The sequence below is a fragment of the Lolium perenne genome, chromosome 2 (assembly GCF_019359855.2).
Source record: "Lolium perenne isolate Kyuss_39 chromosome 2, Kyuss_2.0, whole genome shotgun sequence".
Lineage (NCBI taxonomy): Eukaryota > Viridiplantae > Streptophyta > Magnoliopsida > Poales > Poaceae > Lolium > Lolium perenne.
Window position 1 is genome coordinate 220,106,693 of NC_067245.2, and position 18,037 is coordinate 220,124,729.

Consider the following 18,037-nt stretch of genomic DNA (forward strand, 5'->3'; position numbering starts at 1 on the left):
AAAGATAAGGAGAGATTGCTACAGTAGTAACAACTTCCAAGACACAATAAAACAGTAGCAAAATAAAAACATGGGTTATCTCCCAAGAAGTTCTTTCTTTATAGCCATTAAGATGGGCTCAGTAATTTTAATGATGCTCACATAAGGATGAGAGTTGAAGCAAAAAGAGAGCATCAAAAAGCAAGTATGAAACAAATTTAAGCCTAACCCACTTCCTATGAAAAGGAATCTTGTAAATAAACAAGTCAATGAAGAACAAAGTGAATAGCATAGGAACACAAAACAAGTGTAACTTCAAGATTCTCAACATAAAGAGGGGAAACTTAATATTATTAAGATGCATATAACCATGGTTCCCTCTCTCATAATAACTTTCAGTAGCATCATGAACAAACTCAACAATATAACTATCACATGAAATATTCTTATCATGAGCTACATGCATAAAGTTATTACTCTCCACATAAGCATAGTCATTACTATTAATTGTAGTGGGAGCAAATTCAATAAAGTGACTATCATTATTATTCTCATCACCATAATCATCATATATAGGAGGCATATTGTAATCATAATTAATTTTCTCCTCAGTAGTAGGTGGACTGAAAATATCATAGTCATCATTGTAATCATCATATTTAGGAGGTAAAGTATCATCAAAGTAAATTTTCTCCTCCATGCTTGGGGGACTAAAGATATCATCCTCATCAAAACCAGCTTCCCCAAGCTTAGAATTTTCCATAGCATTAGCAACAATGGTGTTTGAAGCGTTCATACTAATATCATTGCTACTAGCATGCAAATAAGGTTCCATAGGTTTTTTAATTTTCGCATCAAACCATCCATATCTTAACTCAGGAAATAGATTAAAAAGCTCACTGTTGTTTTCCATTATGCCTAACTAGTGTAAACAAGAAACAAAAAGATGCAATTGCAGGATCTAAAGGAAATATCTTCGAGCACTCACACACCGGCAACAGTGCTAGGAAATAGCTTAGTAGTCGGAGGATGTGAATACCTTTTACCTTACCTCCCCGGCAACGGCGCCAGAAAATAGCTTGATGTCTACGCACGCTTCTATTCCTGTAGACAGTGTTGGGCCTCCAAGAGCAGAGGTTTGTAGAACAGCAGCAAGTTTCCCTTAAGTGAATCACCCAAGGTTTATCGAACTCAGGGAGGAAGAGGTGAAAGATATCCCTCTCAAGCAACCCTGCAATTACGATACAAGCAGTCTCTTGTGTCCCCAACACACCTAATACACTTGCCAGATGTATAGGCGCAATAGTTCGGCGAAGAGATATTAAAACGCAGATGATATAGATGGTGGTAGATGGTAATTGCGATATGAAGTAAATATTGCAGCAAGTAAACATGCAGTAGAATAGTAAATAAACGGAGTTTCAGTGCTTGGAAACAAGGCCTAGGGATCATACTTTCACTAGTGGACACTCTCAACAACGATCACATAAATAAATAAGTTCTTTTCTCTTATGCTACTTTCAAAGACTCTATTGTTGGATAACAAACACCATTCATTGTGTAGGGTTACTAGAGCACCCTCAAGCCGGAGTAAACAAGCTCCACAACGTCATAAGGAATCACACAAGATGCAAACACTGTCACTGTCACACCATAGAGAGTAATTCCGGAGTTCATATAAAGTAACTCTAGAGTGCATATTAATAGTTAACTTCACAATCTACAAGAGATCACGATCATAACCTACGCCAAGTACTACATGATGCACACACTGTCCACATTAAATCATGAAGGAGGAATAGACTACTTTAATAACATCACCAGAGTAGCACATAGATTAATAGTGATACAAAGCTCATGATCACATAAAGATCACATGAGAGAGAGATGAACCACATAGCTACCGGTACAGCCCTTAGCCTCGAGGGAGAACTACTCCCTCCTCATCATAGGAGACAGCAACGGCGATGAAGATGGCGGTGGTGTCGATGGAGATGCCTTCCGGGGGCAATTCCCCGTCCCGGCGGCGTGCCGGAACAGAGACTTCTGTCCCCCGAATCTTGGCTTTGCGATGGCGGCGGCTCTGGAACTTTTCTCGTATCGTGGCTTATCCCTTTAGGGTTTTCGCGACGGAGTCCTTAAGTAGGCGGAATGGCAGCCTCGGAGGGGCCCTGGTGGGGCCACACAATAGGGGGGGCGCGCCCCACCCCTTGGCCGCGCCGCCCTGGCGTGAGGGGCCCCCTGGCTCCCCTCTGGTCTCTCTCCGGTGTTCTGGAAGTTTCGTGGAAAAATAAGATACTGGGCGTTGATTTCTTCCAATTCCGAGAATATTTCCTTACTAGGATTTCTGAAACCAAAAACAGCAGAAAACAGGAACTGGCACTTCGGCATCTCGTTAATAGGTTAGTTCCGGAAAATGCATAATAATGACATAAATTGTGTATAAAACATGTGAGTATCATCATAAAAGTAGCATGGAACATAAGAAATTATAGATACGTTTGAGACGTATCAACAGGCGGCATAGAGGTACCCCTTTGTGACACTTGGTTGAAACTTATGTTATACAATGATAATCCATGTAAATCCAAGCTAATTAGGACAAGGTGCGAGCACTATTGGTATTCTATGCATGAGGCTTGCAACTTATAAGATGTCTTATGCATAACACATATGAATTATTACTACCGTTGACAAAATTGTTTCTATGTTTTCAAAATAAAAGCTCTAGCACAAAAATAGTAATCCATGCTTCCCTCTGCGAAGGGTCATTCTTCTACTTTATGTTGAGTCAGTTTACCTACTTCTTTCTATCTTAGAAGCAAACACTTGTGTCAACTGTGTGCATTGATTCCTACATACTTGCTTATTTGCATTCATCATATTACTTTGTGTTGACAATTATCCATGAGATATACATGTTGAAGTTGAAAGCAACTGCTGAAACTTATATCTTCCTTTGTGTTTCTTCAAAACTTTATACTAAGAATTTATTGCTTTATGAGTTAACTCCTATGCAAGTCTTATTGATGCTTGTCTTGAAAGTACTATTCATGAAAAGTCTTTGCTATATGATCAGTTGTTTAATCATTGTCTTTACCATTGCTTCGAATCACTTCATTCACTTCATATGCTTACAATAGTATTGATCAAGATTATGACAGCATGTCACTTCAGAAATTATCCTTGTTATCATTTACCTACTCGAGGGCGAGTAGGAACTAAGTTTGGGGATGCTTGATACAAACGTATCCATAATTTCTTATGTTCCATGCTAGTTTTATGAAAATACTCACATGTTTTATACACACTTTACATCATTTATATGCATTTTCCGGCACTAACCTATTAACGAGATGCCGAAGCGCCAGTTCCTGTTTTGTGCTGTTTTTGGTTTCAGAAATCCTACATAGGAAATATTCTCGGAATTGGACGAAACGAACGCCCAGGGTCTTATTTTTCCACGGAGTTTCCAGAAGACCTTCCTCTTGGGGTTCCCAACGGACGTGTGCTTCACGCGTTATCAGAGGTCGATCGTCGTCGCATTCTCAAGGATTTGTGCAAGTGGATCTATTGCAAGCACAAAAAGGAGCGGTGATAGAGGGTCTCCTTGCCGCAAGCCCCGGCCATGGCGGATAGGGGGGCCGGCCACCCCATTGAGGAGGATTCTCAACGACGAGGTGAAGAGGAGAGCCACAACCCAATTGCGGAATCTACTAGGGAAGCCCCTTTTTTGGAGGAGGTCGACAGTATAGTCCCATCTCACATTATCAAAAGCCTTGCGAATGTCGAGCTTGAAAAGAAGTGCCGGAGTCTTGTTCTTATGAAGCCTTGTGGCAAGATTTTTGACATAGAGGAAGTTATCGTGAATGCTTCTCCTCTTGATAAACGCGCTTTGAGCATTTGAGACGAGATTGTCCATGAAAGGGCCAAGTCTAGTGGAAAGCATTTTGGCGATGATCTTGGCAATGGCATGGATCAAGCTAATCGGCCGATAGTCAACAATCTCCTCGGCCCCTTCCTTCTTGGGAATGAGCACAATGTTTGCGGAGTTTAGCCAATGGAAATTTTCCGCGTGAAGGCTCCCAAAAAGATGTACCACATTCATGACGTCGACCTTGATAATGTCCCAACACCTTTTGAAGAAAGCACCGGTGAAGCCATCCGAACCCGGAGCCTTGTCACTAGGCATGAGGTTTATGGCGTTGCGCACCTCCTCTTCCGAGAATGGGTCGGCAAGGCTTTGTAACCCCGGATCCTCAAAGTGGAGGTCATCCCAATTGAAGTCGCAAGTTCTAGGACCCCCCTTGCTTAAGGCCTCTTTAAAATGGTTGTGCGCAATCTCCTCTTTAATGTCATGCTCGGTAACCCAACCATTATTATGCTTGAGTCGGTGGATGTGATTCTTTCTTCTTCTCGCATTGACCCTTAAGTGGAAATTTTTTGTGTTGGCATCCCCTTCTCTTATATTTGCAATGCGAGAGCATTGTCTTTTGCGCGATCTTTCAACCACCGCCAAAGCGACCACCTTTTTCTTTAGTTTAGCTCTTAGATCTAACTCTCCCGCGGTAAGTTGTCGAGACTCTTGGGCCATATCGAAGTGAAGAATCACAAGGAGTGCCGCCTGCATCATGACTTTGGAGTTAGAGAACAAGCGATGACCCCACTTTGACAAGGACAATCCGGTATGCTGAAGCTTGTGGAAGAGTCTTTGGCAAGGCTTAACGTGGGGGCTCGGGTCATTCCAAGCTTGTTGGACGGTCTATTCGAAACCGGGCAGCCGGGTCCAAAAGTTTTCGAACTTAAAGCTCCGTGGCCTCCTAGGTCCACTATCATCGGCAAACAACAAAGGGCAGTGGTCCGAGAGGGATGATGAGAGGGCATGAAGAACGTGCGTGTCGAACCTAAGGTCCCACTCGGAATTGCAGTAAGGTCCCACTATTTATCTCTTTTTTCATCTAGACTAGCTACATGCAAGTATCGATCGATTTTGGTGCATCTAATTGATCGATTGATCGATCAGAGTTGACAGACCCTTTTAATATACTGATGTACTACGTCACAGCTTGGATGGATGGATCATCTTACAAGTGAAGCTACTACTCCGTTTGCACAAGCAAGGTGACATCATGAACAAAAGCTCTCTTCCATGTTCTAACAGTAGGCATAATAAACTTCTGAAGATTTTGGAGTCCGTTTTCCGCGGTGATGGTGGATTTCTTCGTGCCAACGCATGCTTTCGACAACATTGGGTTCAACCATTGTTGGAGAGAAGAGAACACGGTGGCGCAAGAGTTAGCCAAAGAGGCGTATGCTTCAAAGTCTAACACGGTGGGATTGTGATCCACCTGGTTTTAATTTGCCTTTTGTGTTGAACAATATAATTTTATTGGCTATTAAATGAAGTGTGCCGCACGGCTTTCCCTCAGAAAAAAAAACAACCTTGTGAAATAGCCTCATTTCTTTTTTCCAAATGTGCCAAGTAGCTAGAATAACCACCTCTCTGAGAAAAAGAGACGAATCTATGTTGAAGTTACAGCGGAAGAAAAACTGCATCAATGTGGGAAGGCCACATCACACAGTGAAATTCATACGTGACAATGTAATTTTTTCGTAACATGTCTCTAGTGTTCACCTTGTCACTGACCATAATCGATGCCAACGCTTCAATTCTCAATACTAGATTTAGATGTGCGCCTTGGCGCACGATCCCGTGAAGTTCATGACAATGTAAATTTTGTATAACGGCGATAAAAATTAACTGCCAACATGATAATACACTTCTTAGGTTTCAGAAATCGATGTCGCTAGGATGGAATTAGGATAAATTACACGAAAGTACAAATGGAACAACCAAGTGTACCAAAAGGTGAGCAATCTCATAGTCATAGATACATGGGTCTAACAGGCACTATACAACAGATTTGCTACATCAAGCTTAATCTTATAGCTAATCATTTTATAAAACTCTACATTAAGCATTTATAAAAGAATGATTTTAAGCAAGCATCAAGTGAATCGCAACTAACATGAATTAAATACACACAAATCAGTCCAATTTATTTGAGTGGTGGAGATAACACAAAAACGACATAACTGTGAACTGAAAAGGTAATAATCAACAACAAGTATATTACAAAAGTGCATAACAATTTGTATAGATACAACCCATTCGTGCCTTAACAAGGAATTTACAAATGTCTATTTTCTGAACAAAGCACACACATAAGCTACCCACGAGCATCAACGCAACGAACACTTTGTTCATATCTACATGCCAACAACAAAAGGAACACGGTCATAGGCCACGACACGCAGTCAACAGGAAACAAACACCTACTTGAAACCTGCATCACCAAAAGTGAATGTTCTAGGAAAACAGGAATCAACAACAGTTAAAGAGAAGACATCGGTGGTAATGGCTACATTTGCGAAGCATGTGCATGGTCAGAAGAGGCCGACACAAGCAAATACTGATAGCTTTTTCAGTCTAGGCCATATCGAAATATCCAACAAATTGGAGGAGAATTTAATATAAATTTAACAGGAAGTTTCTATCTTGGTCATCTACCAAAAAGTTTCGCACAATCACCGCCACCAAATATTCATTTTTAGGGAGTAATACATAATATTATGCAACACCACACTTACACATCAAAGACCAATAACCACCAAACAAGAGGGGAATTATAATATAAACTTTAACACAAAGTTTCTATCTGGTTCATCTACCCAAATGTTCCACACAATCACCAACACCAAATATTCCTTTTTATGCAGTAAGGCACAATATTATGCGACACCGCACTCCCACATCAAGGACAAATGTTCATTTGAGCATGATTGTTCAATATGGCGCCCTGCTTACCTCCATCGGACTGAATTTTGGGGCTGCCAAATGAGCACCACTGACAAACCTGTTTCCCTAACATTTCAACGTTCAGATATATAAATATATTGGTAGCCTATCTGGGAAAGATGCATAGCATAAACTGAAAAGAAATAAACGAATATTTCTTAGTCTATTGGAGCACGAAGAGACAACAAAGTAAATGGTCACGAAACACCATTGAAAACAGAATTTTCTAGTTTCAGAAATGTAAAGTTTCTCTCATTTTGAATTGCTGCTGTTAGAAGTATGAAATCGAGGGAGAGAGAAAAATTAATTATAGGCAATGAAATGATTAAATAAATAGGGGCATAGTGAAGCAATAGTTGCGTAAAGCATGGAAATGATATTTCAGAGAACAACCAAAATAGTTTAATTATGCAGTCTGATTAAATAGATAGAAAATGCCCGCATGATCATTTAGCTAAAAAAGAGACGCAATAGAATTGTTGTTAAGAGTTATGTATAAATTAAGTTCTGATATAACCCATGACATACCTGGATGTTTTCTCTTGTCAAAAATGTCAGCTTACCAATGCTATTTACATAGTAATTTTGTCATCTTATAAGCATCGTTAAGTAAAGTAGACCAATTTAAGAAAACAAAGCGTGCTATTTAGAAACAACCAAGACAATATGTTGCAACAAACTTTTCGTTCAACAATAGCAGTAAAACTGCCCATCATTTTTTCCGTTTGATCACAAGTGGCAAGTGGAAACTATTCAGTATATCCTTGTCATATAAGATTCTTTAATACTGCATCAAAAACAAGAGTTATGGGACCTGACAATAGGAAGAGTAGTTTTACACTGAATAAATGTGTTATCCATAAACAGATATCTTAGGCCTAAAATACAAATATTATCAGTTCTAGAACAATCTCTACTGACCGAGGTTGCCTAAAAATAACCAGAGAAGTTAAGCGAAAGAATATGAAAAATCAAACATAAGAAAGATAGCATATGTTTGAAGCAGAATTATCTGAAAGTTCCCAATTAATTTTCTTCCCAAAATAACATACACAGATTAGTATTGCATGGTACCTAGGATATAGCAAACTACCAAGAATATCAGCCGCCACAGATTTTGCACAAATATTTGTATCCACATATAAGGAAAAAGTTAGTCATATTAATCAGAAAAAAGAGAAACATAAAATGATTCGTTTGTATCCTAACCAACATCTCATTTTAAAAAGTAGGAGCTGACCATCCCCTTGTTGAAGTGTTTCAGGAGTATTGGTCACGGTTTTTTCCATGCTATAACTCATGAGACGCTTCAAAATTGATCATTCAGAACTAACAGCGTGCCATCAAAAAAGTTATTATAATTTCTTTATTCCATAGCATATTCAGATATAGCAAGACCTGATTTACTTACCCTCATATGTAGCATAGTTTCGTAATGTTAGGCCTTAACAACATGATAAATGAACATGAGCATACCAAATAACATCTGCTTCTTGGATCAACTTCTCATGTTTATTCAGAAGTAGGATGAATGAAATCAATATACCAGCTTGGAAAAATAAGAATACTATTTCCATACCTCATCCATTGGCACAAGTCAGACCAATCTGAAGCTGGCTACAAAACCTGTCAACCTGTACAAAAATATTAGAGGAAAACTAAGAAAAGACACATAAAGAGATGGAAGAATAAGGTGAGATAGCGATATGAGATGTGACTCAAAGTCGGAGAATCCAAAAAGCACGACCTATGCCCAGCCAGGTCTGGCACAGAGAAGCTCTCCACTGGAGAGAAGCTGCGACACTCTATCCTGATATGACCAAGATGGATTAAGTGTCGACGATCTAAAACTGTACCTCAAGCAAGTAAATAGTATTTACATACAAAGGAAAATAAAACATGGAACGTATTATTAAAGACTTGGAAAACCACATTAACCAGGTTGTGAATATAAGAACTGAGTATTTTTCAGGCTTCTAGGGTTGCATAAAAGAAGCGAAATTTACTTCGAGGACTTAAAAAATCGAAGTATACAAAAACATAGCACATGAATCAAAATAAAGGAAAATGCCTTCAGCAACGACTCTCCACAGATCAATGCAACAAAATCAGCTATATTTTATCGAGAATATAAATTCCAACAGTTCTGCTTCTCCATTGCCAATCCGATGTTTAAACGTAATAGATACTCCCTTTGATATATAGTAAGTGTCGTGGTTTTAGTTCATTTTTAGTCAAACTTGAACTAAAACCACAACACTTATTATGGGTAGGAGGGAATAATAATTTATACAGGACCATGTATAGATAGTCCAGTTTAAAGTGGAACAGGCCCGGTCAGCTGTTTAACAGCTCGAACCGTACATGAACATGCATATTTTCTACAGTAAACTCATATGCATGCTGGAGAGATGCAAAGCAGGTATCAGGATTAGTGTGCAAGATTACTGCTGAAGAGAACTTGCAAATATCCACCATGTAAATCAAATTCGGCAAAATGTAGCAATTTATCGGGATCCACTACCTCACTCGTAGATGTAATAGATACAATGTCATATCTATATCTTCTAGCTATTCCATGGAGATACTCATCCTCATTTGATGGCTTCTTATTTGTTCTCATGCAAATATGCTCATTCTAGGGATAATAGAAGCTTTAGTAGCATGCTAGTAGATTCTGCAGTGGAGTTACCTGACATGCATCCACTGGAGACAAACAACAAGAAAGGAAAGAAATTATGTTCTAGGGATTAACATCCCCTCCGCTACTTTCTCCGTACTCGTTCAATTTTTGAAATAGGATAATAGAAGCTTCAAGCTAGTAGATTCTGCAGTGGAGTAGATGGAAAACATGGTAATTAAATGTGATATTAAACACACATTGGCATTTAAGAAGCTGGGCAACCGTTACCCAAACAAAGTTATTTACATGCAGGTAGGAAGGTACGAAAAGTGGCAGTGGGAAGCAACCAACTCGAACAAATGCAGAGGGAAATAGCAGACAACAAACATCATGTGGCACAAAATAAATAAATGCAAGAAGGGGACACACACCAAAGCAGGGGAAAACCCAGAAGGCACACTTTCATTAGGAACATAGCATTCAGTCATTAACAAAGATAAAATCCATGTAAGCAAGAGATAAACAGGCGCTGATATAAAATGGGCAGAGATCACTACCTAACAAACAAGGAGCCCCAACAACAGCTCACACACAGTCCCAGCAACAGCTTAGACCAGCAAATAACCTGAAAGAAACATCAATTGCAAACAACATATCACAGCTGAGACATGCACGCATGTTAGAACAGCTCATAGCACAATTTGAACAGAATTAAAGGACAAAGAAACTGCGGAGCAACACAAGCAAATAAGTAAGATACCATATGTAGAGAAGAGCAACCGCAGAGGGCAAGAAAACTACTGCCTGCAGGCAAGAGCAAAGAAAGACAACACGGCAAATGCAGAGGAAAATTAAGGCAATGCATATAGGGAAGGGCAAATTAAGCTTACCTATGTACAGGAGCAAATGCAGCGGGAAATGGCAGAGAGTGAACATCACGTACACAGCCGAAACAGCCAAAAGAAGGCAATGCACACAAAAGAAGAATAAAAACCCAGAAGGCAATGTTGAAGCATACAATTTTCAACGATTAGCACAGGGAATAATGTATACATGGAAGAGATGAACGCGCGGTGATATGAAACATGCAAAGAGAGGTACCTGACAGAGAGACAGCCACAACTACCAACCCACACCAGCAGATAACCTGAAACAAACAACAACGGCAAACAGAACATCAGAAGCTAGACATGAAAACATGATAAAACAGTTATGTGCCTTTTATCTGATTGATCTACGCGATTGAATGACATGTGCTCTAGTATGTCTTTTATCAGCAGAAGAAACAAATAACAATGGATGCTATCACATCATATGGAAACATAGAAAATAGACCAAGCACATCTAACCTAGCAACTGAACAATGCTAGCGGGTAAATTTTGTAATACTCAAAACAATACACATCTGGTGATACAGGTTTTAATAATCAGAACAGCATGTCTTTTAGGACATCTTAGTAAACAACTGGCAATACAACTTTGTGGCGCGGAATAAAAGACGAAAGACTTTCATAATAAGTAAAAGGGGTTTCTGCTCTTCTCACAAGATTGTACTAATTCATCGGTCGCAGGAAAACACTAATTACCATGATGGGGTCCCAAATATAGTTTGTGGACACAAATTAATTTTTGCCACCATGAGTATCAAGGATAGTTTCTGCTCTTCTTACAGGACATATTAATTCACTGGTGCAGAATAACACTAATTATCAAGATGGGGGTCAAAATATATGGACAAACATCACTCTTTGGTCACTGAGTATTTAGGATACATCTGTTAGACTAATGAACAACTAAAAAAAACCAATCCTGAACCCTGCACACCCCACGGTGAGGCAAGGCAGGTTCTGACCATCCCTGGCACGACAACATTAAACCCCTCCTGGACCTTTAAGCACAGTGAAAGCAATGACACACTACCCTCTTCTAGTTCTAAAGATTTTTCATAGGATCTACTACTAACAATATACAACAGGGCTGCCGCCTCTCTGATTTACTTGCAACAATTGCAGAAATGCTAATGCTTTTCTGTACGTTGAGCTACTAAACCATGTGTGCCAGACAAAGCATAGCACATATATATGTCTTTTAGATAATCTCTGGTGTAGCCGTGCTCACGTCTAAATGCTACAATTGTTCTTTCAAAAAAAAGACTCTTTTCTTATTTGTCGTCATGGATCATATCAGAAGCAGGGACAGAACTTCAACGAAATCTTAAAATCTGAATGCATCTGTGCTCGACGACAAGCAAGATATACACGCACATGTCTTCCTGGCCATCTGTGCGCCGGCAGGATGCTCAAGGGAGGTACAAACAAGGCTGAATCAGAGTGCACTTACCACGTGTACACACCCGGACAACAGGCCAACGAAAGCAGCCGCGGCCACCCAACGCGGCAATCCAAGCAAGGCGACGACCTACAAAGATGGAGCACAAAGCCAAAAGAAATCTAGTCAGGGGTAAGTGGGAAGGATTACCAAAACATGGGAAAGAAGAATAATCCAAAAGAGCCGAATAACAACCAGATCTAATTATCTAAATAGAGCACTTTGTCTCCAGAAGCGCGGCCAAGAAGAGAAACAATAAGAGGCCAAAATTTCGTGGGGAAAGGCATCGCCCAGGGAAGAAACAAAAGAATAAAAAAGATGTAAGCACGGCTTTGATCAGATAGTTGCAACAAAAGTATATATGTATCCATTCTCTGATTCTCATTATTTCTACAAGTCCCTGTTTTACTAAAATCACACATTAGTTACGTAGATTTTCAAGTGTATATTTGATATGTTAACATGATCTCAGTGCATACCTTTTAGGGGCAATTGCATCAGCCTCATCAAAAAATATAATGCTTGGAGCAGATAGACGTGCCCTCTGGAATATTCTTCGCAATAAAGCATCACCTTCTCCAACATACTTCGAGTATAATTCTGCACCACTGGTTGACAATATATTTCAAAACCAAGATGGCATTCGATGAAGAGCTAATCTTGAACAGCAGGTGCCTATGCTAAGCTTTTCGATTCAGCAGTTTAAGTTTATCTAAACTGCACAATGCTATAGCAATTGAACCAACATGAATTAGTAAGAAATAAGTGTTTTGTGCCTAAAACAACTTCATGTTTATTCTTTCATCTGACAACTATCTCAGTTCTCACTATGTCTGGGATTAATTGCTCTCAGCTTGGTAATAAAATGTATGGACTCTTTCACATGGTAGAATAGAGAGCTGAGATTTGATTCAAAGAATGGACATGGTAATCGTTCTATGACAAACCTCAAAGAAAAGAAAGAAGCTTGGGAAGCATGTGCTGCAGCCTTGGCAAGAGTGGTCTTTGAGCATGCAAAAGCACACCACGAACTGGTGATATCCCTAGTCTAGCAAATGCAGTAGCATGCTTGATGGGCCACTCAACAGCTTGCTGAAGCTTTTTCTGAAACAAAGAAACAATCACCATTACAGTAGATTTACTGTAAAATAGACAAAAAAAAAGAAACATATCTCAACCTTTAGATCTTTCAAACCTCCTATATCATCCCATGAAACAGTTGAAGCTCTTATAATGCTTTCTTTGACCTGAGATCTAGGAAGAGAAAGATGCCAAAACGAAGTCCACAAAAGACGAGGTGGATTCACGAGCGCAAAAAAAGGAAATCGAGTAAGCAGAACCAAATTCCCACCGGTGAAACAAAAATTGATCTTAACCAAACCCACAGCAGAGCACCACCATGGGGTAACACTGGGCACCCCGACGACACAGAGCGTGTGGAAGGCGCAGACGACGACGGATCTACCAGCGCAGCGGCCAAACGAAGGAGACGAGGAGGAGAGGACGGCGAGGGCGAAGTGGAAGAACATATCTGCTTTCGATTTAAGGAGAGGAGGGGTAAGAGGAAAAGGGGAGAACCGTGAGAACCTGATCTATCGTTAACCAGTGAGGACAAACGTGCCGACGAGGTGGCCTGCAAAGGCGGGCGGCGGTACCGACGAGCTGGAGTAGCTGGTGGGGATGAAGGAGCCGGTGTCGGGCACTGGGTGCAGGGTCAGCTGCCGGGTCGGCAGGCGGGCGGCGGTACCGATGAGGTGGACTAGCTGGTGGGGATGAAGGAGCCGGCGTCAGGTAGTCAGCTGCAATGTCGGGCGCTCGTTGCCGCCGGTGAAAAAGCGAGGAGCGGAGGAGCGCCGGTAGACACCGCCGCCTTGCAGCTCGCCGACCACCCCCGTCCTCGTCGCTAGCCACCCACCACAGCCCCAGCGCCTTCCTCCCCGGTCGATCTCCCTCGCGGACCACCCCGCGCCTCCAATCGAGCTGCCGCGGGCGAACCCTAAGCGACGGCGGCGAGACGAGAGCCTCTCGCGTGGTGAAACATTGAGGAAGGCTAGGGGAGGCAGGGATTGGGGAGACCAACGGGGTGGGGATTGGGTGGAGACCGGAAAGTGATGAAAACCCCAACCTACCCCGCCGAGGGAGATATTTTCCACATGCCAAAGCCACGTGCGACCAGCCCCAAAACCTACCCAGCGAGTGACGAGTGGACCCGGCCGAACGTGGAACCCGCGCGCAGTCACAGACGGGTAAAATAGCGTCGTTCCATGGCTTTTTCTAGTGAGGGAAATCTCCTCACGCACACGCCACCAACCATCAGACGTGCTGCTGACTCGGAACGAACGGACGAGATTCCTCACTTGACACCTGCTGACAAGATCCAACGGCCCAGAATCAAGAATCTCTGTGAAGGCCCCTATGGGGGGCATCGTTTATACCTTTAGATTACTTCACTTTTCCAGATCCAAGGATAAGTGATACTAGTAGACACACGTGCCTGGGATCTCCCGGACCTCCTCCAACTGCCCCAAATGTGGTATTTGATACAACGGTACTCAATAGCTGGTGTTTTCATTACAAACCACTAATAGTCTATCGGGGCTTTTGTTACAACAACCTCAACAGAGGTGTGTTTGTGCAATTTACTCACGCATTTCATACCCTTCAATTCATAAAATATACTCCCTCCCTTTGTAATTATAACAAAGATCATGATTAAACAGATTCATATATACAGAGTGTTCTTGAATTGGACACATGCACGACATCAAAAAGAGAGGACAATGATTAAATTTTTCGACATTGTTTAATATAGTAACAAGAAGATCTCAGGAGCAATTCAAAAGAGGTAGCAAATAACTTTCGTTTGAGCTAGCAACTCGGATCATAGTAGTCACTGGAAGTTCAATTTTTATCGCCGACAAAACCCCACTGCTTTGTTGAGCATCTTTGCATTTGATTTCCACTGAGTTCAGGTTGGAGGCCGGACTCGTTGTTTCGAAAATGTTAGAAGCTGTCATGGTTGACTTGTGGTTTTGTTGGTTCCACACCTTGGGTACTTTTTGCACTGGTTATCAAAATGAGAAAATTAGGACAGCAACACTTGTAAAACTACTCATGGTAAATCAAAAGTGGGGAAATTAATTAAGGTTAGACATATACCTCGCAATTTTGCAGAGTCAGCGCGCTTCTCAAGCACGGGAGTGTTTCGCAGAAAATGCCACGCTGTTCAAGTTTGTCCCATTCATCAAGGTACGGAACGTTGGAAGTCGATGATTATCCTCATCTAGCATCGCTTGCAACATGGGACCTGGGGCATACTCGCCAGGTGACTGGTTCATGTGTGACATCTGCAGTATAGCAAAATTTCGGAGACGCAGATTAATTAAGTGAATCATGCGATTACTGGTTTGGACACGAATCCAGCAATTATATAAGTAAAAAAGAAGATGGCTCACCATTTCCTGAAAGCCAACCAACTCCAAGCTATTGACGTTGGAGAGAGCGCGGAGAAGCTTGCATAGAGCTCTCAACTCAGTTGTGGGCCAGTACCGTTGTTGTTGGATTGTTCCCACGAGGGAGATGGATGCTTGGACAAGAGAATGCGCCTCCCCTAGGGTGATGTCATAGTAAGAGGAGCGGAGGGCGATGTGCAGCGAGGCGAGGCAAGGGGCGACGATGAGTAACTTGCCGTCGTTCTGGGGGCATTCGACGGTCAGGTTCTTGAGAGTGTCGGATGCGATCCGTGATACCCAGGTCATCCGGCAGTTCCTGATCTCCAGGTCCTCTAGCACGCGGAACTCGGAACGAAGCTGCTCCTCGAAATCGGAGGGGAGAGCTAGGCCATCGAGGCAGAGCTTTCTGAGGCGGCGAGCACCGCCGGAGCCCACGGGAGGTAACTGGAACGGGATCGGAAGGTTTCCGGCGCCGTGCCTGATGTCGAGCACCGCCGGGCAGCACTTGAGCCCGCGGCGAACCCACCTGCCGTGGGTCGTGGTCTGAGGGCATTCGAAGCGCAGCCGCAAGGTGTCCAGCGAGGCGCCGCTGGTGCTACGGCGGCACAGGAGGTTGTCGGCGAAATCCTCGAACTGCACGAACTCCTCCTGCTGCAGCATCGTCTTGTGACTCTTGGCGGCGTCGCCTGGATCGGCCGCGGATCTGAACTCCCGAAAGTCGATGTCGAGAGAGGGGGCGGAGAGCCAGACGTGCCGCCACCTCCGCGACAGCGCGCATGTCTGCACGACCTCCCGCGCCGTGAGGTTCGACAGGATGGTGTGGAGGAGGCTGTCCGGCAGGTCCATCAGTCGGTCGCCGCCGGCACATACGTGCTTCCGCTTGCGGGAGATCTCCATACGAGCTTCCTTGGCGTGTAGGGCTTTCCGGGGTAGGTACAACCGTGAAGTACATGCAAATCAAGAATCCTATGTTTGTACGCGTCTCACAAAAAATCTCTATTCCTTCCAGCTATGTGACTTGGGGAGCTATAGTCCTATTCTTGAGATTCATGGAGTTCAGACCAGTTCATCATCTCTAACAAGTGATATATAATAGGGCACCTAAAACATGTGACATAAAACTTATACATTGCCCAAAAAGTAAGTTTTATATCACATGGGCAATTTTTGGTTTTCCAGGCGATGTCAAATAGGGCACCAAAATTGGAATATGTGCCTGACATCGGCGTGACATTAGGACTGTGCTACTCTCTGATTGAGCATGATCTCTCGATGAAGGAGAGCAAACAAGGACACGGGGTGTTTCACGTTCGAGGTGGGCACTAGTAGAAAACCTCACATCCATCTAAGCCATTGGTACCGGTTCCCTTACGAACCGGTACCAATGGGGCCATTTGTACCGGTTTGAGGGCTCAGGTGGGCGAGGGGCTTTCGTACCGGTTTGGGAGGGGCTTTCGTACCGGTTCGTGTTAGGAACCGGTACGAAAGGTCTTCGGCCAAAATTCAGACGCGTGGTGGGGCCCGGGCTGGACCTTTGGTACCGGTTCGTAACACGAACCGGTACCAAAGGGTACCCAGCCATATCAAAATCGCCCAGCTCGTCCCGAGCCCCCTGCTGGCTCTCATTTTTCTCATCTTCCTCACACTCTAAATTTTTCTCCACCTCTCACACACTCCAATAATCTTTATTTTTCTCCACCATTTTAACAAGATTAACGGCATACATCTATCCAAGGGTTAGCAATATCATCCTTCCTTCCGGCGTTCCTAATTTAGCTCAGTTCTTTGGTAGTTTTAACTCGTACTATTTTTGTAGTGCAATCAAGGTGTTCGATGAAATGCCTAAGTTAGTGATTTTATTTTTTTATATGCAATTTGAGCTGAAATTATGGTATGTTTTGTAGGTTTTAATTAGTATCATCCCCGTCCTCACCGCCGTCGATCGCTAGCGTCGTCCCCTAGCCGGCACGGTACCACCTCGGTGAGCCCCTCTTCTTTTTATAAAAATAACTTAGTTTTATGTGATGAACTTGAATATTAATTAAGTTGGTCACTCATATATCCATGATGTTGTGTACTTAATGATTTTTGATATACATATAAAATGCAGATGAGTCGACAATGGATGTACGGTGACCGGTGCCATCCCGAGTTCATTACTGGCATGCATTATTTTCTGAACGTGGCTGAGGCAAACAGGCGATCGAATGGTTTCATGTATTGTCCATGTAGTTCCTGTAAGAATATGAAGGATTACTCTACCTCGAAGACCCTTCACGTCCACCTGCTGGAGAATGGTTTCATGCCCAGCTATAATTGTTGGACCAAGCACGGAGAAAGAGGAGTTATATTGGAAGACAACGAAGAAGAAGAGGATAGTGACAACTATCCCAGCTTATTCACTTGAAGACGGTGGTAGTAGAATGGGGGAAGATGAAGTGAAGAAGAGCTCATTTTCGATGAGCCGATTTTTGATGACCCGGATGACGATTTGGGTCGGGCCATTCTTGATGCGAAGATGAACTGCGGAAATGAAAAGGAGAGGTTGAAGTTGGAGAAAATGTTAGAGGATCACAACAAACTGTTGTACCCTAATTGCGAAAATGGTCGAGAAAAAGCTGGGTACCACGCTGGAATTGCTGCGATGGAAGGCAGAGAATGGTACTTCTGACAAGGGATTTGAAAAGTTGCTGAAAATAATAAAGAAGATGCTTCCAGGGAGAACGTGTTGCCCTCTAGCACGTACGAAGCAAAGAAGGTTGTCTGCCCTCTAGGATTAGAGGTGCAAAAGATACA

At 42.5% G+C, this 18,037-nt stretch overlaps 1 protein-coding gene and 2 long non-coding RNA genes across 3 annotated transcripts; all 3 read right to left on the bottom strand.

Annotated features, from left to right (window-relative positions):
- Nucleotides 1–6,110: 6,110 nt before the first annotated feature.
- LOC127334943 (uncharacterized) lies at nucleotides 6,111–11,881 on the bottom strand. Its single transcript, XR_011752400.1, has 4 exons — nucleotides 11,802–11,881; nucleotides 10,019–10,608; nucleotides 8,586–8,648; nucleotides 6,111–8,472 (listed from the first exon to the last, which is right to left on the bottom strand). It is a non-coding gene; the product is annotated as an uncharacterized lncRNA (long non-coding RNA).
- A 394-nt stretch (nucleotides 11,882–12,275) lies between these two features.
- LOC127330444 (uncharacterized) lies at nucleotides 12,276–13,823 on the bottom strand. Its single transcript, XR_007869291.2, has 3 exons — nucleotides 12,968–13,823; nucleotides 12,737–12,893; nucleotides 12,276–12,397 (listed from the first exon to the last, which is right to left on the bottom strand). It is a non-coding gene; the product is annotated as an uncharacterized lncRNA (long non-coding RNA).
- A 719-nt stretch (nucleotides 13,824–14,542) lies between these two features.
- LOC127330445 (MEIOTIC F-BOX protein MOF) lies at nucleotides 14,543–16,236 on the bottom strand. Its single transcript, XM_051356648.2, has 3 exons — nucleotides 15,245–16,236; nucleotides 14,949–15,136; nucleotides 14,543–14,853 (listed from the first exon to the last, which is right to left on the bottom strand). The coding sequence occupies exons 1-2, from the start codon at nucleotides 16,136–16,138 to the stop codon at nucleotides 14,978–14,980; spliced, it is 1,053 nt and encodes a 350-aa protein (XP_051212608.1). The 5' UTR covers nucleotides 16,139–16,236; the 3' UTR covers nucleotides 14,543–14,853; nucleotides 14,949–14,977.
- Nucleotides 16,237–18,037: the final 1,801 nt, after the last annotated feature.

Excerpts from the sequence above, each read along its gene's own strand:
- LOC127330445 (XM_051356648.2), bottom strand. The coding sequence starts at position 16,138 with ATGGAGATCTCCCGCAAGCGGAAGCACGTATGTGCCGGCGGCGACCGA. Across the intron at positions 15,137-15,244 it reads TGGTTGGCTTTCAGGAAATG|ATGTCACACATGAACCAGTC; the intron begins GTGAGCCATCTT and ends GCTATACTGCAG.